The 23,558-nt window shown below is 54.2% G+C and overlaps 1 protein-coding gene across 1 annotated transcript in view; it reads left to right on the top strand.

Annotated features, from left to right (window-relative positions):
• The window catches only part of Ajap1 (adherens junctions associated protein 1), a 114,867-nt gene that overhangs the window by 37,577 nt on the left and 53,732 nt on the right, over positions 1 to 23,558 (top strand). Inside the window, exon 2 of the mRNA XM_076565780.1 lies at positions 13,029 to 13,828. Coding sequence (XP_076421895.1) covers positions 13,029 to 13,828 — 800 coding nt within the window. The remainder of the gene's footprint in view (positions 1 to 13,028; positions 13,829 to 23,558) is intronic.

Below are 23,558 nucleotides of genomic sequence, written 5' to 3'. Positions count from 1 at the left end.
ACATGGACAGTAGCAGCTTGAAGTCCAGGGCACAGTTCCACAGTTCTGAGGCCTGTGTGTGTGCTAGGAATGGGGAAGGGGTGGGGGAGTTCTGTCCCAGCGTGAGGAGTGTGAGGTTGACAGTGCTGTGACTCCTAGTTATAAAAATGACTGAGCTAAGACCAGGAGCAAGGCACCCACAGGCCCACATCAGGCCTTCCAGGCAGAGGATTCCACGTGGAACTGCAGTGTCCAGTCACTCCAGAGCAGTCTCTTCCTTAGCCTGGGATGAGGCCAATGCGATCTACAGTGGGGTCTTTGGATGCTGTGCACAAGGCAGTTAGCAGGGCCAGTATTTACATGACCTGATGCCCCTGCCTCTTAGTCCTCTATTATCCACTGTCCCTGGAGTGCTGAGCACATAGGGGTCTAGGAAATTACTGCACACTTGTCCAGACAATCTCCTGCAGTGCTAGGTCTGCGGGTTCATCTTGATCATGAGCCTAAGGTGTTGGACAAGAATCCAGGAGGCAACTGACAGCACTTAGGAGATGCCCCTACAGGCACCAGTACTTGGCATTGCAAGGCAAAAGCAGCCAACTGCCCAGGGCTGAGTGCGGGGTCCCCCACTTCTCACTTCCTGGGCAGCCTTCCATCCCAAGTGGACCCCACAGATCAAGCCTCAGCCTTCCTTCCGTTCTCCCCAGTAGATCCCCACTTGGTCTTTGAGACATCTCACCTCCACCAAGAGCCTTTCAGGCTTACACAAGAAGAGCTGAATTCACTCCAGCATGCTGACTGGATTCTCTTAGATCCTGAAAGCTGAAACATCCATCTTCTCAGCAGGGCTTGTAAGTCCCCGATCTACCTACCCATTCATCTGCTTATCTATCTACCCATCCATCCATTCACTCCTCCACTCATCCATCCACTAATTGTCCATCCATCCATTCATCCATCTATGCATTCGTACATCAATCCATCCACCTATCCACCCACTCATCCATCCATGTATCCATCCTTCCATCACACCAATCTACCCATCCCTCTCTTCTCCCACCTACACATCTGTTCCTCCATCCATGCACTAATTTATACACCCATCTACTCATACATGCACGTACTCATCTATCCATGCATTCACCCATCCATCTATCCGTCTATTCCTGCATACACCCATCCACTCACCCATCCACCTGTCCATCCATTCCTCCATCCCTCCATCCACCTACACACCTGTCCACTGTGAGCCGTGTGGTAGGGAAGAGAGGAGAGGACATGACCACTCAGCTCTAGAACATGCCTCACCACAGCAGGTACTTCTTAGGTGGCTGCTAAGTAACTGGATCAACTGAAAATGAATAAGCACAATTAGCATTCCTATTAAAGCATAATTAATATTACACAAGAATCAAGGTTCCTGAGCTTTGTGTTTTACTATCCTGTGTAAGCTGCCTGTCTTGGCTCCTCATAGGTCCCCATACTCTTCAAGACTGTGAAGGATGACAAGGCCACAGGCTCAGGAGACAGCTACATACTAGGTCACTGACCAGCAGTCATGGATTCGGGGGCACATGTGGTGCCTTGGGCAGGAAGAGCCTCCTAGTCAGCAGTGGGGTGGCCCATGCCTTGTTCAGAGGCACCAGAATCCAAGTCCAGTTACCTGCAGGGTGGTCCTTTCTCTCCAAAGAGGCTGTCCATAACATTGAGCTCCAGGGGACCGATTCACGTGTGGGAACCTGGTTTCTGGGGGGCAGGTTAAGCCAGGTTGCGCATTCATGTTAGGGAGCATGCTCCACTTGCTCAGTATTCTTCCTTCCCGCTCCTTTCTATTAAGTTCTCCTCTTTAAACAGAGGTACATCCTGGTTTGTCTGGGTCAGGATCTCACCTGTCAACTTGGGAGGAAAACAGTTTACCCATGACAGGATATCCTGAGGAAGGCTGGATGACCTGTGGGGAAATCCCCTGGTGAGAAGGCGAAAGTCAAGACAGCCATGACTTGGAGCAAAAGCAGAGGTCCCCCTCTCTGTGGTCATTGTCACAGAGCAATGAGTGAGAGGAAGATCAGAACATTCTGGAATAGACGGAGGGCTCCAGCAAGGGTCCTTCAGGGAAGAACTTATCTCGTGTCCCAGTGGCAAAGATAATGCCCGGTCTTTGTGCTTAGGTTCCAGGAGGTTTTCTTTGGGCTCCCCCCTCAGGAATTTGACCCTGTTCTGGGCTTCATACCTCGAAGTATGCAGTGCCAACAGGAGCCACCTGACCTTCCCTGTTGTCCTTGGAAACAGCCTGACCAGTGTGCTTTGGAGGAGACCTTCGTCACTTCCCCTGTCAAAGGGCCCCTTTAGAGCCAGGAGCCTTGTAGTGTGACAGTGTTAGAGCTCAGGGTTGTGGTGACATGCAGAGCTGGGTGTGACATGGGGCCACCATGGTGATGGCCCCTGTGGCTCTGGCTGTACAGTCCAGCCTGATGGAGGATCGTACATCTGCAGAATGGTCTCCCCGTCATCTACAGGTGAGATGTGCTGTCTCACCTGCTCAAAAGACAGAACATTCCTGATCATGATGTCACACCCTTTCTGGAAAAACTCACAGTGAAAGAAGCTAGAGGTGGCCAAGGAGGGGCTCAGGACCAGCAGGGGCTGGAAGCTTGCCCATACTGATGCCAGAAACTTTAGGTGTGCCGGTGCAGGTCGGCGGGGGGGGGGGGGGAGAGTCTCCATCCCCATCCACTCTGGCCTCTGGTCAGCCAGACCTAGTGTTTCCTCTGCTGCACATCTCAGTCCAGAAACCCGGACCTTCCAGGAAATCTGTTGGGTTTCCAGGCTTCCAGAAAGAGTCCTGTGACACCTACATCCCAGGAACACAAGACAGCGTCACTAGGAACCTGGCAGTTCCGATCCCAGGGGAACCGCTCCTGGGCTGCACAGCTGGCTCAGCTCCACTCTGCTCTCTGGAGGAGTAATTTCCCAATGACTACATCTTGTCCCCATGCCAGCCAACTTCCGTCACAGCAGCTTTATGCCATGGTGCATTTCTGCTGGGTTCTGGGTGCTCCTCAGGGAGACCTCTGCAGACAGTGTGCTGCAGGGAGGTGACCAAGAGGGATGCTGTAACGGCTGAGGCTCCTGAGATAAGGGGGTGATGAGAAAGGATAAGGTGTGCACAGGCTAGTGGTGCTGTGTGTTATGTGAGCACTATGTGCAAGTATATGTGCATTTGTATGAGCCTGTGTTTGCACACATTTCCTATGCATAGATGGTATGCCTGTGCATGCATGTGTGGTATGAGCATGTGTGTGCATGTGTGTCTGTATCTTGTATGTTCCCACTGCCTGTGTCTGGCCCTGTGGCTGCAGGTCTTCATGTATATGTGCATCCGAGTTCTGTGTCCAGAGTGGCAATGTTGGGTCACATATGAACTGAAGGTGAGAATAGAGCATAAGAGTGAAGCAGACCCGGGACCCCAGGGAACGGAAATATCCAGTGGGTATTGACAGCCTCATGAGAAGACTTTTCTGATGCTTGCTGTCCTCATTCCATGTTCTTTGGAAGAAGTGAGCTCTCCATCAGCCTCTCAGTTCAGACAGCAACCAGGAAACCACTCTCTACAGTCCAGTCCACCCCTGGGAGTTGGACTGGCCTCCTAGACCTTTGCACTGCCTCTGCTGCTGCCTCTGCAGTGTGCTACCACCTCTGCACTGTCTCCACTGTCTCCCCTGCCTCTGGATTGTCTCCACTGTCTCCCCTGACTCTGCACTGTCTCCCCTGACTCTGCACTGTCTCCCCTGCCTCTGCACTGTCTCTACTAACTCTGCACTGTCTCTGCTGACTCTGCACTGTCTCCCTGACTCTGTACTGTCTCCTCTGACTCTGCACTGTCTCTGCTGACTCTGCACTGTCTCCCTGACTCTGCAGTGTCTCCCCTGACTCTGCAGTGTCTCCGCTGACTCTGTAGTGTCTCCACTGACTCCGCACTGTCTCTGCTGACTCTGTACTTTCTCCCCGCCTCTGCACTGCCTCTACTAACTCTGCACTGTCTCTGCTGACTCTGCACTGTTTCCACGGACTCTGCACTGTCTCCCCTGACTCTGCAGTGTCTCCACTGACTCTGCACTGCCCCAGTGACTCTGCAGTGTCTCCCCTGACTCTGCAGTGTCTCCACTGACTCTGCACTGCCCCAGTGACTCTGCAGTGTCTCCCCTGACTTTGCAGTGTCTCCCCTGACTCTGCAGTGTCTCCCCTGACTCTGCACTGTCTCCCTGACTCTGCACTGTCTCTCCTGACTCTGCACTGTCTCCCCTGACTCTGCACTGTCTCTCCTGACTCTGCACTGTCTCTCCTGACTCTGCACTGTCTCCCCTGACTCTGCACTGTCTCCCCTGACTCTGCACTGCCCCAGTGACTCTGCAGTGTCTCCCCTGACTCTGCACTGTCTCCCTGACTCTGCACTGTCTCTCCTGACTCTGCACTGTCTCCCCTGCCTCTGCACTGTCTCCCTGACTCTGCAGTGTCTCCCTGACTCTGCACTGCACTGTCTCCCCTGACTCTGCACTGTCTCCGCTGCCTCTGCAGTGTCTCCCTGACTCTACACTGTCTCCCCTGACTCTACACTGTCTCCGCTGCCTCTGCACTGTCTCCCTGCCTCTGCACTGTCTCCCCTGCTTCTGCACTGTCTCCCCTGCCTCTGCACTGTCTCTCCTGACTCTGCACTGTCTCCACTGATTCTGCACTGTCTCCACTGACACTGCACTGTCCCCACTGACTCTGCAGTGTCTCCACTGACTCTGCACTGTCTCCCCTGCCTCTGCACTGTCTCCATTGCTCTGCACTGTCTCCACTGACTCTGCAGTGTCTCCCTGACTATGCTCTGCCTCCCCTGAATCTTTAGAGTCTCCCTGCCTCTGTAGTGTCTCCCCTGTTTCTGCATCCTCTCCCCTGCCTCCTCACCCTATCCCGTCCCTCTGCACCCCTTTCCTCACCTCTACATTTCCTATCCTGCCTCTGTACTGTGTCTCCACATGAAACTTTTTATGCAGTGACCTCAGAGGCTATTTACTCAGCTTCTTCTGGTGGGTGACATAGAGTTCTGTGCTTGCAGTGTGGATAGGTGTGGCCTAGAAAGTAGGAGAAGACTGTGGGGTGCCTGGCCGCTCCTACCACCTGCCCACTTGGTCATCCCTTCTCACCACTGCCTTGACTGGCTGTCTTTCAGTGCTGGGCACAGCTACTCTGGGACCATGGGGTGATATGGTGAGATTCAGGATCCCCTTCCCACTTTCATCTGGTGCAGCTAGGCCCTCCAAAGGAGCTCTGCCACCACTGTCACATCTGCAGGTGCTAGGAGAGACCCATAGACTCGCCCTGGCCTTTTGCCTTGGGGACTCACTGTGGCATCTGTCAGCTTACAGCTACCTAACCTCTCTATGTTATCCACAACCATTTGACCTTGGGGCCCCTGGCGGCCCCCTCTGCCCATCAGTATTCCTCTTCCTGTCTCTGTAGGTTCTGGGAGTTTAGGGACAAAGACCAATTGTCTGTGCACTCCACTTTTTTCTTTGCCAGTTTACCAAGTTCCCAGCTGCTTTGGTGGTCTTTGAAGAGAACAGGGTGACAGTTGTAACCAAGCCAAATTAGAAATTTCCTGAGATGATATGGAGAGGCCAATGTGTGCTTTAGAGGCTGGTTACAAGTGTGCATTATTAATAATGAGCTACCATGCTGTCCCCAGGAGCATGGACAGCTGAGAGGATTCTGTAGTTTTCAGTCCAACAGGGATCTCCAAGAAGCCCGAGTCTCTCCGGACAGACTGCTTACTTCTCTACACACCACTTCGTTTAGTTTGTATTTTAAGATACATCCCTGTGGAGAGGCCCAGCTACTATTTTTTGCTATTTTCCCCCTGCAAGATGAGAGTAACGGCACTTCCTCTTCTCGGTTACCAAAGCACGAGATGAGCGGTGAGAGAGACGCGGAGCTCTGTGCCTGGCACGCCGCTATTGCTCAGTCTCCGTACCAGCTATTTTAGGATCCCACCGTCTTTTCTCCCCGCACACAGCCCTCTGCTGTTTGGCTTGCTGTCGTTAGATACACATGGTGCTGTGGCTCTCATGTTTTGCATGATGGCCTAGAACCTTCCCTAAGTATCTTCCCAGACAGATATTCCGTCTGAGAGATGGTCCACCACCATGCTCAGAACTGCTCTGTGATTTGCCCATGTGCCTGCCTGTACCCATGTTCTCCTAGAGGGTCTGCCTGTCACCTGGCTCTGCTGCTGTCTCCTGATGCTATTCCCTGCCCCCATGCTGTATCTTTAATTGAGAATAGATTTTAAATGAAATTAAAGTGAGGTCCTCGGGTGAGTGTGGGACCTGACATAGCAATTTCACGAAGATGCCCAAGAGGGCTTTTTAGGGCCTGTAACTCTGCCATGGTAGCATCCAGAGTGGTCTCTGCCCCCCCCCCCCGGCCCCCTGAGATTCCTGGTGATGTGATTGCTGAACTGCAGGCCTGATCCAGCACATCTGTGTCTGGCTGTGCCATGTCTGTTTGGAGCCTCCAGGGAGATGGAGAGGGCAAGGGACTTAACCCTGCATGTGAGTCAGCTCATCCTGGGGGACCTGACTTAGACCTTTGTCCCCATCTGTAGAGGAAGGCTCAAGGCATGTGATAAGGTGGCTGGTAGATGAGCAGCCTACTACTCAGAAAGAGTTCAGCTGCGACAGGGGAACATGTGACAGCAGCCGAGCCAAGGTGTCCAGCAGAGCTACAGGCATTTCAGAAGGTAGCAGGTCCTGTGTCCCATTGGGGCATTTCTGTAAGGGAGACACAGCAGCCAGGGACCAGCCCTAGACACAGAGGGAGACTCCCTGCTGCTGGGACTGAGAACATTACCACCCACTGTCCTGCCCACCCACAGCTCCTCACCACTTCACTCCTCCAGAATGCTTGCAGGCACGTTGCCCAGGCAACCAGAACGCCAGTGTGTTGCTACCCTTCCATCTCCTCCAAGCACCTGTGAAGGCTGTGGAGCCTCATCCCCCTGGCCCCAAAGTCACTGTGTACTCCCAGAAAGGAGCAGGGGGCCTGGGCTTGCTTGGCTCCAGGAGAACAGTCCAGAAATTGTAGGGCCCCAGGGCACCTGCAGAGCGTGGCCAGCAATACTTACCACAGTACCCCAGTGCACCTTTCAAAGAGCTTCCTGAGTCTACCCTGCTCTGTAGTCAGGGAAACTGAGGCACAGAGCAGTTAGGTAAATTGTCCATGCTCACATAGTAGCGTGCAATGCCAAGGCGTAGACCACCCTCTGAGACTGTCTTCACTCTTGCCAAGATTCTCTACTGCAATAAGAACAGTGCTTCCCCTTAGTGGTCCTCCTTTCCAAATCCACAATCCCAGTGTTCACAAACTATCAGAGCCAGACTGAGGGACATCTATAACACCCCACTGGCCTGAAGATCAAACTCATCAAAATCCAGAAAAAATGTCACAGTGAAAAGTAGCCTCAGGTAGTCAGAGGCTCCACACAAAGTTAGGTGGGGTCTTGGGCGGAACCTAAATCAAAACAAGCAAGATTGGAATATAGCATGGAGCCAGCAGCTGTGAGGTGGTGACAAGGGGGCTCTGTGCTGTGCCGTGTCATATCAGGGGAAGCTGGGAGGAGCGTCCCCAGAACGCACCATTCTTCTGCAACTTCTGTGTGAATCTCAAGGATTCTGAGGTGAACAGTGTTCTTAGCAAGTTCACAGAGGAGGGGAACAGCCAGGAAGTGTCAGGGTATGGGTCATGGTTCTGCTGTCCCCATCCCAGGTGAGCCCCAGGTGAAGGGGCATCCTGATCAAGCATGAGCGAGGACAGGCCCACCCAAGGCTGACCAGACAGCTGTGTCTTCCTGCAGTTGTCTCTGTAGCTACCTGTCTCCTGGAGATCGCTCCCAGCCTTGCTGAGACGTTGCCGAACACGGAAGGTGGAGTCTTGTTTGAAGGGAAGAAGACCTCAGACTCCACACTCTAGCTATCTTGTTGGTGGTGGGGAAACGGGGCCTCGCAGAAGAGAATCAAGAAGCTTGGACTCTGGCTAACGTCCACGGCAAACTTCAAGGTGAAGAGCTGGGATAACACAGCGGGTGCAGACTCTACAGTGTGCTCTGAGGAAGAAGCAGCCTGGACCCCCCACCTCTGGACAGCTCGGGCAGCTTTGGCTTCTAATACTACCCTCCGTGTCTGAGGTGGCCCTGGCCGCACAACACCAGGGCCTCACCCTTCCAACTCCCCTTGACTCTTGCCCCATCTAGAGGAAACCGCGGTTCCAGGAGCACATGCCGCCATATCTGGGCCCCCCGGGAGTGTATGACTGGGTGAAGAGATGTCTTCGTCTCCCTTAATTGACAGTGATTTTCGTCCGTGGAGAAACTATACAGAAGGGAGTGAATTGAGCCTCAATCCACTGAATCTTATTAAACCGTTCTTGGGGAAAAGTGATTTCAATAAAAATTTAAGAGGAAGAGGAGCAAGGAACTGCAAACCAGAAAATAAAGGCAGATGGAGGCAAACGGGGGTGCGCAGCTTGCGGCTTGGCTTTTCCTTTGCACAGTGTCCTTGGAGACGAACGAGAGGTGACAGTCATGAGGCTTATCCTCAAAGGTGTGAGCGTAGGTCTCCGTGTTCAGGCAAGGAGGGACCCTAAATCCTAGGACTCCCACAGAGCCCACTACATACAGACTGAGTCTCCACAGCACTCACACGCCTCTCCTGTGACTCAGAAGGCTGGCTCAGGCCTTCTGGTTTGCAGCCAGCGTCCAGGATTAGGAGGTCATGGAGAGAATCCACGTCAGTCCCTAGTACACTTACACATACTCCCTTCTGGGTTCTGTTCCCTTTTTATTGTTATTGAGATATAATCTACATGCCATTAACTTCACTGCTCCTGAGTGCATGGTTCAATGGTTTTGTGTATTCGTAGGGTGTGTAACCACCACTGCAATGAATTCCAGGACATTCCGTTACCCCCAAAAGGACCCCTCCAGGAGGCAATCACTCCCAGTCTTCCCTGTACTCCCCGGTAGCCACCAGTCTCCCTGCAATGTCTGGGAATCTTCCGTCTGTGACTAAGACTGAGGGATCATGCCCCGAGTCTTCCATCTATGTGTGGCTCTACTCCTGAATCCTTCACTTGTGGGTGGTACTTTCTGCCTTTTGAGGGTCCAATGCTACTCAGTGTCTGGATGTGTCCCATGTGCCTGTCCACTGCAGGGATGCTTGGGGTGTTTTCATTCTGAGCCACTATGAGACGCTGCAGTAGACACATGAGTGTACAGTGTACTTTAAGGACTATAATTGCCACATCAGTGGTAGCTCTAATTTTCCAAGGGTCACCAAACCATCTTCTCTAGCAGGCAGGACAGTTCCCACCCCACCATGAGAGTGTGGATCCTAGTCTCCCAGCAGCAGCTGCACTTGGTGTGTTCCGTCTTTATTGCTCTTGATGACTTTGAGGAGTGGAGTAGGTGACATGTTCTGGAGGGTGACACGTTCTGAAGGGGCCGGTTTAATGTCCCGGAGTTTCGGGGAAATGGTACTATCTCTGCCTGGCCTCCCAGGTGAGCATGTGGCCCATTGGCTCTGAGAGTTAATGGTAGGGTAGGCCACCATGTTGCAAAGCCTCCACCTGTCATCTGGGTAGACACCTTGGGGCCCTCCTGAGGTGGGGCCCTCCAAGAACAGCTTCATTTTGTATCTGAGCATGTCCAAGGACCCCTGACTCTACACTGAACACCCAGGGTTCTGCAGGAGGCATGAGGAGAGGAGGACCTTGTTCGTTTACCAGGGTCCCCGCAGGTCAGCCCAGGTGTGTCCCCTGCAGACCATATCCACTGTCATGAGATCAGGCCTCCTGCAGAGCCTAGCACTCTACTGTCCAGTGGGGCAAGCCCTCGTCCCAGCCGACAACCACCTCCCCCGCACTGCCCTCTATTTCCCCTCTGAGCAAATGCATCCCTTTAAACGGGATCTGCTGGGCTGAGGAGGGGCAGGGCATCCGCCTCCCCAGCCCCATTGCCATGGTTGGTTTTTCTGCATAACAGCTGGGTGTCTTGGAAATGAGAAGGTTTCTATGGTAACCAATTACAGCCCATGATTGGTGAAAAATCACAGAAATATCCTGTGTGTGAAGTTATGCTGGGGAGGCAGGCCCAGGCTTAGGTACTGTGGTTTTAATTTCCTGGGGCAATATTTCTCGGGTACTGATGGCAGGCAGCTCTGCTTTCGAGCTTCCCAGTCAGCCTGCCCAGTGGGGCTACGGGACATCTAGAGGGACGTGAGGGGGTCTGCTGGCATCTGGCAGGATTTGGAGGGACCTACTGAGTTCTGGTGGGGTGTGATGGAGCCTGGGGAAGCCAGCATAGGCCTAGGGAAACTAGAAGGACCCAGCATAGGGCCTGGTAGAAGTCTGACCAGAACTGCTGGGGGGTCTGGATGGGTCTGGGTCTCTAGGGCAGCTGGATGAGGGCACAGGTGCTAATGGGTCCAGAAGAGGCTTGGAAGGACCCGATGGAGCCTTTGGGGATCCAGTGGGGCTTGCTGGGGTCTGGTGGAGTCTAGTAGGGCTGAATGGAGCCCAGAAGGATACAGTGAGACTTGGTGGGTTGGGTTGAGACCTGGAGGGTAATGGAGTGTTCCAGTAAAATCTGGAAGGGTCTAATGAGTCCTGGAGGGGCCCAGGGGCCCTCGTGAAGTCGGGAGGAAACCAGTGGGATCCAGTGGGGTCTAGTAGGGCCCTGAGGGCCTGATAAGATTTGCTAGAGACTAGTAGAGTGTGGTGGGGTTTGGTTGCTGGTGCCATGAAAAGCTGGCAAGGCCTGATAAAGCCTGGAAGACATGACAGGGCCTAGTGAGGCCTCACACCTACCCAGAGCATCTTACTCACAGAGAGACAGACACCTATCCAGAGATGCAGGCCGGGAATGACCAGGTTCTCACCGTTGCACCCCACAGGGTCACCTGCCGCTCTGAGGAGAGGCCCTTCCAAGTGTGCAGGGGAGTCTCACACTGACCTAGATTTCTCCTCACAGTGATGACAACCCTGTCCCTATTGGAGCTTGGCTGCTCGTGCAGAGTCACAACACAAAGGTAGAACCAGCCCAGAGGCATCAGCCTAATGAGCTCTTCCTCCTTCCTACAGCAAAGTGCTTTCATTCTGATTAAAAAGCCAGGCCCTATTATTTGGGGACCAGTCTTTTTTGCTAATTAGTCCCAGTGAACTCGTTTCTTTCCCAGGGACCAACTCTTTCCCAAGCATCAGTGGGTGCCAGCTTCAGGCACACGGGGTTCAGCCCAGGCTGAGAAAGAACACACACACCCTTGAATAAACAGTTACATACACTGAAGGGCAAACAAGGACATGCTTGCACGCTCACACCGACACAGACCCACACTTGAGCATAGAGATGTATAGACCTACAGAGAGATATAGATAAAGGTACACTCACCAAGACACATGGATGCACATGAAACTAATCACACAGATGGACATAGTGGTGCCTTCTTGCACACTGACTCTCACACCCAGGGAAACACTCGCAGATACATCAGCACGCCCACACATGCTCAGTCTCATGCTGGCAAATACACTCACAAATTGACTCCCTCAGACTTTCAAGCACAAGCAGTCACATCCGGCACTCATGCACACCCACCTGGATGTGCTCCACCCCCTGCCAGCACACACATCCATGTGGGCTTCACAGGCATATGCAGTGGCACATCCTGACAACATGTAGTCACTTTAAAAAAAAATCACATGTGACACCTTATAAAGAAAAAACAGCCCCATGTGTGTTTGTGGGCCTGGCAGGCCCGGCTGTGGGGGCTGTTGTTCAGGGTACCTGACATCCTGTACCCTCTCTCCCCAGCAGCCTCTGGGGAAGTTTTAGATTCCTTCTAACTTTCAGATGTGAATTTGGTTGATGATGAGAGCTGACTTTGAGTGGCACCTATAATCAGCGTTCAATTACCTATGCTGGGGGAGGAAGGAGCGGGGGCTGGAGCGGGGGCTGCATCCTCCGTGCCGAGCTGTGTGGGTCGGGCGCTGTTCTGGATTTTCGTGTGATGTTTCCATGGGTCTAGAGGGGACCTGTGCTCAGCAAGTGGAGCTGCCCATGAACTCTGGGTGGGGACTGTCCCAACAGGCCCCGGACAAGCCATTATCATTCTTCCCACCTGCTCCCGGCATCAGCCTCACCTCCTGACTGGCTATGCTCAGTCTGGTCTTTCTCTACCCAGCCCCAGCTGAAGATGAGAAGTTTCCAAAGGGCATCTATATGGGAGATAAACAGGGGGAGTGGAAATGTCAACAGAGCAAACGCCGAGTGCTAAAGCTTCTCGCTTTCCTTGAGCAGCAATCGGTTCCCAGAGTGACACCCAGGGAAGGCCAGACATAAGGAGATTTGCTTGGCTGTGTCCAGGTGAAGAGCAAGCAGGTGTATGTTCAACTGTGGAGGACTAGAGGATAGCGGTATTTGGGAAGGGAAGGGCAGACCCCGCACTCTAGGGGAAGACCCTCTCTTCTGCCGTATGTAGCCTCCCAGAGCTGAGGCCTCTGATTCACAGGCCTCGGGAGTCAGCTGACTACTGGATTTGAGTCAGTTCTAATGTGGACAGGCCCAGACCTGGGAGCAGATGTTCGAATCACCTTTTGTACCTTTTGTGTTCTTGGAGTCTCAGCTTCATTATGGGCAAGTCTTCAAGGGCACTTTGCAAGATGGGGTGGTGGTGGTGCTGGTGGCTGGGTCTCTTGCCATAAAAGGGGGCTCTTAGGTTACCATCCAGGAGGTGCCTGAGCAGCCATCTCTGATACATAGTGGGCACTGTCCTTCTGGAATGTAGGTAAACAGTGCGCTTGAGCTGGCCCAGAAGGCTTCTGGGGTCCTTTCCAGATTCAGATGAACTCTTCACAACCAAAGGTTGTCCCCATCCAGTGGGGACAGAGGTGGCCCTGGGCAGAGCCCTCTTGCTGCCCCCCTGTCCACTGACTGCTCTGCTCTCTCTCCTCAGCTCCATGTCCATCCGCTGGCCCGGCCGCTCTCTCGGAAGCCATGCCTGGATACTTATAGCCATGCTGCAGCTTGCAGTCGACTTCCCGTCCTGTGACTCATTAGGCTCAGGGCCTGAGTTCCGGCTCCTGTCTCGTCCACAGAGGCCCCAGCGGCTGTGGAGTCTGCGAAGTGGACCCCCAACAAGGCTACCAACACCAGCCTGGAGCCCCCGCGCTGCCCGGGCCGAACGTGCCCACGGGCCCATACAGATGCAGACTCCCCGTGCTCGGAGGGCCCACAGGCCCAGGGACCAGGTGGCCACCCTCGGACCCAAAGGGGCACTCACCAAGCCCCCCGCTGCCACGGGATCTAGTCCTTCCCTCGCCTCTGCGTCGGCCTCATCCTCCATGGTGGCTGCTGGCACTGCAGAGCATCAGAGCCTCTTAAGGCGGGGTAGGAGGCACACGCATGATGCAGAGTTCAATGATTTCGACTTTCATGGTGGCAGGCCCACAACAGAGACAGAATTTATAGCCTGGGGGCCCACGGGGGACGAGGAAGCCCTAGAATCCAACACTTTCCCTGGTGGGTTCGGCCCCACCACGGTCTCCATCTTGCAAACACGGAAGTCAACTGTGGCCACCACCACCACGACGGCCAGCACGGCCACCGCCATGACACTGCAGACTAAGGGGGTCACCGAGTCCCTAGATCCCTGGAAAAGGACCCCTGTTGGGGTTAGCACAACAGAGCCTTCCACCAGTCCCAGCAACAATGGGAAAGACATCCAGCCCCCAAGGATCTTGGGGGAGACCTCAGGTAGGAGACCTCTTTGTATTTCTGCTCTGGCTTGAGGAGAGGCAGGATGCAGGGTGGTTTGGAACAGGGAGATGCTGAAATGTTCCCAGGCGTGTAGTATAAACACTGGCAGAAGGAGGAGAGCTGAGCCTGGACTCTGAGGAGAGATAGGGTGCCATGTGGAACACAGTGACTTTGGTGTCTACCTACATGCTTATATCCAGGCTACAGTCTCCAGGGCACATCACATGCCAATGTTAAGGGACCATGTGATCTTCAAAACCCTCAGGGTGTTAGCCCTTTGAGGCTGGTTCAGTGCTAGATGGAACTGGGCCCGAGGTTAGGAATGACCTTGAATAGCAGGACAGACTAAGGGCAGATAAAGGGAAGAACTGTCTGTGTTGCTAACTGAAGCTCTGCAGATGGGTTATCTCTTCCCTCAGGGAGGAGCTGGGGGAGGACATCTGGAGGTGGGGACAAGATCCATGGCTTCGACTCTCTGGCCCTGCAGTCTTCCCAGGCCGTGTGGACAGTCGCAGCTCCTTGGCTTGAGACATCTCCTTCTGTGCGGCTCATTCTCTAATATCTGCAACAGGAGTAGCCCTGGCCACGTCCCAGGCCAGGATTTGTCCCTCTGCCAGCAGCATGGGAGAGGGAGCTGGCAGCTAGTCCCCTCCCACCACCCCCAGCATGGCCCACGGTGACATGGAAGTTCACAAAGGCGTGGGGGCAGCACCCCCCACAAACGGCAGCCCTTGGAGAAGCTCCGCGGGTGTCTGTAAGAATGGCTGGCGGTGAGCAGTGGCCTCTTCAAGACTCAAGCTTCAGACTGATGGGCGGGAAGAGGGGCGGCTCCTGAGGTCCACTTTGGGGCAGTCGGTACAGCATCCCTGCACCTGGTTATGTCCTGGCCATGCCTCCTCCGACCTTGGGCAGTCGGACATGGGCTAGCAGTTGGACAGGTTTTCATGGGGTACATGCCCTTTGTCCTTCAGTCACCAACAACATCCTTCCTGCCCCGAAGGGCGGAACCCACTGGTTTTGTCCTGCAGCGCCTTGGTCCTCATGGGTAGTTCACCTCTGAAAACAGAGTTAGTCTTATACCACGCCAACACCAAGGGCAGCACTACGCTTGGGAAGGAGACCGAGGGCTGCAAGGCGTCTGTCCCACAGCCTCCCTGGGGAGTCCACAGTGTTGAAGTGGGGACAGGGGCGTGGAGGAGGGGTGCATGGCTGCTCATCCCAGGGCCAGACGCCTGCAAGCAATTCCCATAGCATCTGTTTTAGCTTCTACCGACTCATCAGCCATAATCGTAATGGAATTTGGCGCTCCTCTCACTGACTGTCACCTCCCCTGAATACGTCACTTACTGTATAGACACGGATGAGGAAACAAGTTCCCATTTGTCCCAAATTACATCTGCTATTACGAACGCTAAACGCCTGGGACAGCACTGTGAGGCTTAGCAAATTAACTCACGGTACATCGGCTGTTGCTAATCCAACCCGACAGATGCTTATCTCCGAAAAGATTTATGGTTCTTCATAATATAATCTGCTGCTAGATTAATTTGTTTAGCAAAACAGATTTAGAAGAGGGAAAATATGTGTGTTTGCTTTGAATGCAGAGAAATGTAAATTCTGGCAATGATGCCAGCCTGCAGGAGAGGGGGGGCCTCTGAGCTGGCCTGCCTGGGGGCCTGGACAGTGGAGGCTCAGTGAGAGAAGAGAGGCTTGAGAGGGCATCCATAGCCAGACTCCCTGCAGCCCTGCTCCCAGCAGAAGCAGTTCAGGTTAGACCCTGGGGAGAGCTGGCCATTGTCACTGAAGATGGGATATTTTCTTGCACGACTGAGGGAAGGCCGTATAGTCTCCTAGCCCTTAGTTACAATATCATATGGAATCTGAGGCAGTAGGGGTGCTGTAGAGAATCTCCTAGCTGTGGCCTGTGGAGTCCTACTTGACTGCGGACAGGAGCATGTGGTGAGGGCTGCCTGTCTGCCTGATTCTGCCCTCTGTTTTATATGGCTGTGTCTCCCTGGGCAAGGTCTCTTCTCACAGAGTCATCTTTTTCATCTGAAAACCTGAAGCTGGAAACTTGTCCTGCATACCTGCTGTGCAGGTTGCATGATCAGTGCTGAGAGCAGGGTCTAGCTCTGGCAAAGAGAGCCCCATGCCTACCTGCTGTTTTTATACCCAGCTAGAGAAGCCAGAGGATGTGTTTGACCATGTCTGAGCCAGGATAGCTCAGCAGAGACTGGAGAGTCTGGTCATCTTACCCAGCTCCTAATGGCAGCATCCTGAAACCTAGAACTGGGCTTCCATGATGATGATGATGATGATGATGATGATGATGATGATGATGATGGTGATGATGATAAGATGGTGAGGTGATAGTGGTGGTACAGATAGTGATGGGGAGATGATGATGATGATGTAGACACTGGTAATTCTGGTCACACTGGGGATGGTCATTCCAGTGAACTTAGTGATCCTGGTAATGGTGGTACTAATAATATTGGTTGTGATGATGCTGAAAAAACTGGTGATGTTGGTGATGGTACTGATGGGATGGTAATGGTAGTAGTGCTGCTGCTGATGGTGGAGATGGTGGTGATGGTAATGATTGTGGTGATGATGATTATGGTGATGATACTGATGATAGTTTGGTGGTAGTGGTGTTGGTGATGATGTTATTGATGGTGATGACAGGATGATGATGGTGTTAGTGGTGATGGTGATATAAAGTTGAGGATAGTGATGGAGTTGGTGATGGAATTGATGGCAATGATGGTGGAGATGATTGATGCTGATGAAGTTGATGGTAACAGTTATGGTCATGGTGGTGGTGATAGAGGTGGTGTGATGGTAATGATGGTGATGGTATCAATGTTATGAGTGGTGATGGTGATGGTGGTGGTGGTGCTGCTGCTGCTGCTGCTGGGGTGGGAACAGGAATGTAAATGGCAACAATAACTTCATCTCACATCCTTGTGCTGATTGGCTGCTACTGGCTTTGAGGAATCCTGTAATGAAGTCCCTTGTCTCTGACCTTGATGCTGTCTGGAGAGGTGTCGATGCCTCTAGCCTGGAACTGCTTGGGATGGAAAATCACCTGGTACATAGCACAGAGGTGACAAGCTGCAGCCTTCAGAGAGTACTGGCAGCAGAGGGACAAGTCATGTGGGTCAGCAGTTTGCCTGAGGTTGAAAGAGGAGGGATCCCTGCAGGGTGGCTTGGTCTGCCTCTCAGCCCTCTCACTGGTCACATTCCAAATCAGAAGCCTGAGTCTCCCAGGAGAAACAAAGTCCTTGCATGAGTTTTCATCTTAAACTCCTAAAGGAGTCCACGAGGAGCTCAAGCCAACATATTTCTAGCTGGTGGACATGCTCACTTCAGAAATGCTTTGGGGGGGGGCGGGTGACCAGCTGTGAAATTCAGATCTCTCAGGAGGTGAGCCATCCAGATGGGCAGCCAGGCCCAGAAGTCCCTATGTTCATTGACAGCCTCTCTCCCCCAATTCTCCCCTTCCTGTGACTCCAGCCCCCTGAGGATCTGATGACTTAGATGTCACTGGAGTACTTGTCTCATCATTTTTGTGTTGCAATCCACTCATGTGTTCCCAGGGATCACCTCCAAGTTGCTTCATGCTTCTTACCGTTGGGGCCTTCAGTGCCTTCTAGCTGTGTCTTCCGTAAGCACTGGAGGTGGAGTAGTGTTGTTTTCTCTGTGCCTCAGTGGCCAACTGGCCTGAGCAGGGGAATGGACCGGCTGGTCCTGGGATAATGTCTAGTGACAGTGAAATATTCTCTAAATACTGGAGTTGGAGTGGGAGGAAACCAGAAGCACTTACAGCCTGTGAGAGGCCATCTCTTTCTGTTGAGAGCCACTGCGGCAATTTAAACAGTGAGCCCCTTTTAATTAAGTTGCTGGGTGTTTGCTACCGGGAAGTGGATCCGTCCTTAATTTAATGACATCTGAAGCAAATGGCTCATGAACTTCAAAAGTTTCGAGTGGCTTCATTGGGATAAAAGCACCAAAAGAACAAAAGTGTGTGAAGCTTCTCAACATCTTAAACTGTAGACCGAAGCTTCCAGAGCCTCTGTCTGGACTGTCCCAGTCAACAAGGCCCCGAAACATGCAAATGCTGTGGGGTTGGAAGACACTGTGCATAGTGTTTATGGTCATAAATGAGGGTGAGGAATGACCCTCAGGGTCTGTGGGAACAAGACTCCCCTCTGCTTTTGCTGAGCAGAGCCCTGCTCACACCCAGGCGGAGGGAGACTCGTCTCAGCTCTCCTCTCCTGGGGAGGGCTCGCTTGGCCTTCTTTCATTTCCCGTAAGTGTGCTGCAGCCTTGCTTTACTGTACTCAGTGCCTCTTCAGCTCCTTTTGTCCCCCAGGGCCTTGTTCTCCTTCTGAGGGCACATCAGGAGTGGGAGGCTCTCAGAGACTGGCCGCACCCCTGCCCATCCTGAGCATAGACGACCTGGGAGCTGCCGAGACCGACTCTCCCCAGCATTTCCCCTCCTGGGACCTGGAGAGCTGTCTCTGCTTATCGTCCTGCAGAGCGGTGGATGTTGGGCAGTGAAGGACCCGGCAGTTTCCTGTCTGAGAGTGAGGCTGCTGGCTAAGTGGGGCTGGGGGTGTCCATTCTCACAAGTGCACCCCAGTGGATACGTCTACATTGCACATGTCACCGTGTGCTGCACTGGTGACAACTCTGTGTAACACACATGTGACTGAACGTATGTATGCATGGCTGTTACCTGTGCCTGGGGGAGCCATCCTGAGCACCGAGCTTGGATATCAGACAGAATGCCATGTTTAGCATCATCATTCCTGGTGTAAGAAGGCCAACTTCAGTCACTGGCTTCGTGGTCACTCAGGCGCCAAGCCGCCATGTACTCTTTTTAGTTGATGTAAGGCTTTATCTCGATAGGAGCGGGTTAGGAGCAGGAAAGCCTAGCCTTTTGTGCTCTTTCCAGGGGATTTGAAGATCCATTTGGAGAGTGAGACAGGTCGGGACACACCCCTACGTAAGGACAGCAGAGTTGTCACAAACCCCAACTCCATGAGTGACACTGGCAGCGCTGGGGCCAGAGGACAGGGGACCACTGAAGTGGGAGGGGCCGGGCTGGGTTGTGGGAAGGTGGCACTGGTTGATGAGTGGAGTGGATACAGCCTCCACAAACCCAGAGTCCTTGTTGGAAAAGTTCATTCTGAAGACCACTGCCCCTCCACTGCCCTCCGCTGCCCTCCACTGCCCTCCACTGCCCTCCACTGCCCTCCACTGCCCCCCACTGCCCCTCCGCTGCTCTCCACTGCCCTCCACTGCCCTCCACTGCCCTCCACTGCCCTCCACTGCCCCCCACTGCCCCTCCGCTGCTCTCCACTGCCCTCCACTGCCCTCCACTGCCCTCCACTGCCCCTCCACTGCCCCTCCACTGCCCTCCACTGCCCTCCACTGCCCCTCCACTGCCCCTCCACTGCCCTCCGCTGCCATCCACTGCCCTCCACTGCCCCTCCACTGCCCTCTGCTGCCCTCCACTGCCCCTCCACTGCCCCTCCACTGCCCTCTGCTGCCCCTCCACTGCCCTCCACTGCCCTCCACTGCCCCTCCACTGCCCCTCCACTGCCCCTCCACTGCCCCTCCACTGCCCTCCACTGCCCTCTGCTGCCCCTCCACTGCCCTCCACTGCCCTCCACTGCCCCTCCACTGCCCCTCCACTGCCCCTCCACTGCCCCTCCACTGCCCTCCACTGCCCTCCACTGCCCCTCCACTGCCCCTCCCCCTCCGCTGCCATCCACTGCCCTCCACTGCCCCTCCACTGCCCTCTGCTGCCCCTCCACTGCCCTCCACTGCCCTCCACTGCCCTCCGCTGCCCCTCCACTGCCCTCTGCTGCCCCTCCACTGCCCTCCACTGCCCCTCCACTGCCCTCCACTGCCCTCCACTGCTCTCCACTGCCCCTCCGCTGCCCTCCACTGCCCCTCTGCTGCCCCTCCACTGCCCCTCCACTGCCCCTCCACTGCTCTCCGCTGCCCCTCCACTGCCCTCCACTGCCCCTCCACTGCCCTCCACTGCCCCTCCGCTGCCCTCCACTGCCCCTCTGCTGCCCCTCCACTGCCCTCCACTGCCCTCCACTGCCCCTCTGCTGCCCTCCACTGCCCCTCTGCTGCCCTCCACTGCCCCTCTGCTGCCCTCCACTGCCCTCCACTGCCCTCCACTGCCCCTCCGCTGCCCTCCACTGCCCTCCACTGCCCCTCCGCTGCCCTCCACTGCCCTCCACTGCCCCTCTGCTGCCCTCCACTGCCCCTCTGCTGCCCTCCACTGCCCCTCTGCTGCCCTCCACTGCCCTCCACTGCCCTCCACTGCCCCTCTGCTGCCCTCCACTGCCCTCCACTGCCCCTCCGCTGCCTCTCCACTGTCCCTCCACTGCCCTCCACTGCCCCTCCACTGCCCTCCACTGTCCCTCTGCTGTCCCTCCGCTGCTCTCCACTGCCCCTCCACTGCCCTCCACTGTCCTCCACTGCCCCTCCGCTGCCCTCCATTGCCCCTCCACTGCCCTCCACTGCCCCTCCACTGCTGCCCCTTGCTCCTCCGTTGCTCCTCCTTTGAACTTACCCCCACCTACCCACCTCCAAACCCCAGTGTACAGTCAGTTGTCGTAGTGAGCTGGATTGAGTGCTTGGCCATTGTGGAGAATCTTCTAGAGCTTTCAGTTTGGAGTACCAAGCAGCTTCTCTCCTGGTGAACTCTTCTCTGCCCTTGAGTAGGAGGGCCCTGCCTCGAGGATGTCAGATACCAAGTTTGAAAGGGGCTCCCTGGTAGAACTTATGCGATGTGCAGGCATAAATTTGTCACTCCCACCTTTACGGCAGGTAAGTTCCCAATGACGCTCCAGGGCTCCCAGCTTCTGCAGATTCTAGAGAGTCAGCCAAAATTGCAGCGGCTAAACTCCTGGAGGATGTGCCAGATGGTCGGATGCAGAGATGAGGCTGCATGCTTCTGCTCAGATGTGGATCAGCGAGTTCTGAAACCCAACACCTTGCATTCTGTTGTAGCGTGCAGCAGTCAGCTGTAATGGAGGAAGGAAGGTTCCTTTCCAGAAGTTTCTTACAGCAGTGAGAGACAAGTTTGCCATGGGGGAGGTGTCTGGAGGGCAAGCTGAGGAGATCAAGCCAATACTGGCAGGAGGAGAGCCTGCAGGTGAAGACTCAGCTGGGCGTCTGTCCATGGTGGCATCCCTATGTGTCCTTGGCCACACTGTGTGACCTCGCTGGTCTTGTGGCTTCTTCGCTTGCACAATTGAAAAGTAACTTTCCTCTCCCAAGGTTGCTCTGGGACTGGGCTGCGTCAGTTGTGGACACTAGCACTGTGGCCAGTGGCCAGGCATGCATGATGCATCCACGGTTACCTCCCTGGGCTGCCCTGGGGTGTGTCAGTGTTGGAGGCTCAAAGTGGTACCAGCTCTGCCTTCTTCATGACTCTCTCCAAAGCCAACATTATGGATGACTGTCTGCCTAAGGCTGTTCTGTCCCTCTGTCTTCTGTGGGGGTCCTCCAGACTCCAGGCCCCCTCACCCTGGGTGACAGGCCCACCATTCCCCCCATGGTTTGTGAGAGCAGGCAGACCCAAGATTTACATGTCAAACTCATGTCCTGTGGGGTAGGAAATGTCCCTGTCCTTCATATTGAAAGTTAGTCATGTGATGAACAGACGTCTTTTGTTCACCAGCACCATTGTCCAGTCCTAAGGTCCAGAGGCAGTGTTTCTGTCACCCAGCCTGTGTGTGTGTGTGTGTGTGTGTGTGTGTGTGTGTGTGTGTGTGTGTGTGTTGGAGCTGACCCGACTCATCACTACTTTCTGGTGGTATGGACCAGATGTATTCTCTTAAGCCCTGGAGGCTGGGGCCCTGATGATGGCTGAAGGAGGGCCGTACTGTTTCTGATGGCCCCAGGGAGGATCTTCTGTGTCTCTGAGTTCCTGCAGCTCCAGGCCATTCTTGGATTGTGACTGTATTGCTGACTCCCACCTCCATCTTCCTAGGGTTATCATTTGTAGACTCTTCTGACTATCTTGTAAGGCCACCTGTCTTGAATTTGTGTCCACTTGGATAACCATCACACTCTCACGGCCAGCCACTTGACCACATTGCTTCTGCAGGGCCCTTTGTCTACATGAGGCCACACCCAGAGGTTCTAAATGGTAATTCATAGACAGAGAGAAAGGGCCCTGTCTGGCTGAACTGTTCAGATCCTATGGTTTGGGAGCGTCAGGGTTTCTCTGCAGAGGTTATCTCCACACCATACCCTGCTCCAAATCCATCTATGCTGGAGAGGACAGTGGGACCAAGGGGACATTGTGGGCTCCCCAGAGAGGCCTGAGACTAGAGTGCATGCCCTCTTGGGAGATGAGGCTTGGGAAGGCAGGGTCTAGAGAAGATGAGGCCTGAAGAAGATTGGACCAGGCAGAGTCTGCCCTGGCACTGCCATGCAAAGCTGGGCAAGCTCAATGTCCAGGAAGCATCTCATCCCATGGCCCCTGCCCTCATGAACCTGTCCTCCACCCATGCAGGGGCTCGTCTCTTGACAGAGTTCTCTGGGCACCTGCAGGCTTGTGTGCATTGTGGTTATAGCAGATGCCAGTGATGCAGAGCCCCTGACCCCCGCATCTTCCCACCTAAAGCAGCAGGCATAAGAAATCTCCTGCTCTGCTTGTCAGGTGGGAGGAGAGGTAATGTGGGAAGGGAGAACGATGCCTCAGAGATGCTTCTCTCGGAGCTAGCCATGCAGATGGACATGAAAGCTGCGGAGGAGGCTACAGTGATACAGGGGCCAGGAGAGAAAGAACAGCACAGGAGAAGGAAAAGCACCCCAGTGGCAGAGGAGGCACCCCAGGCGTGGGAAGCAAGGAGTGGACAGGGCCAAGGCTGCAAAGGTGCCCAGTAGCTGACGTGAGAGCACAGTCAATAAGATGGGGTTGTCCTACGGTGATGGTTCAGTAGGTCGGACATTATGGTACAACCCCAAGGACCCCTGTTCAAGTCCCCAGGACCCATGTAAAGCTGTGCTTGTTGCATGTGTCTATAATGTCATAATCCTACAGCAAGATGGGAGGCAGCAACAGACGAATTCCTGGAGGCTCCTAGGCCAGCTAGCCTGGTGTACGCAGCAGTCGGCAAGAGACCCTGTCTCAAATATGATAGAAGGACCAATACACTTGTCCCCTGACCACAGCAAGTGTGCTGTGGCCTGCAAGCACTTGTACTCACACTTCAGACATGCACGCTCAAGCCACACATACACTCACACACATAAAGTAAGTCTGACGGGGTCACAGGGTGATTGACAGCAGCTCTGGGAGTACCTTGCTGTTCTATGGACAGTCGCAGAAGAACGATGGGGCAGTGACTGGAGCCAGAGGGAGGTGGTGGCCAGAATCCAGGCAGGAGGTGCTGGCAGCCATCTTGCAGAGATGAGGCTGCATTGGCACGTTTCCGTTCCAAGGCCTTGTGGATGACTCCATTGTGGGTGGTGGGGAAAAGATCAGTGTAGAACGGTTTCCCAACTCTGAAGTCTAAGGAACTCTTGTCTTCCGTGGGATGGAGTATCTTTAACTAGCCAAACAAAGCATGATGGACTGCAGCCTGGAGCAGACAATCAGCCATGCCTTTCTGGGGTTACATTAAGCAGCTTTATTAGAACTGTGTATTGGCCAGCTTCTGGTCCCTGTAACAAATGCCTGAGG

Source organism: Peromyscus maniculatus, chromosome 2, assembly GCF_049852395.1.
Source record: "Peromyscus maniculatus bairdii isolate BWxNUB_F1_BW_parent chromosome 2, HU_Pman_BW_mat_3.1, whole genome shotgun sequence".
NCBI classification, from domain to species: domain Eukaryota; kingdom Metazoa; phylum Chordata; class Mammalia; order Rodentia; family Cricetidae; genus Peromyscus; species Peromyscus maniculatus.
This window is presented reverse-complemented; position numbering and strand designations above follow the sequence as displayed.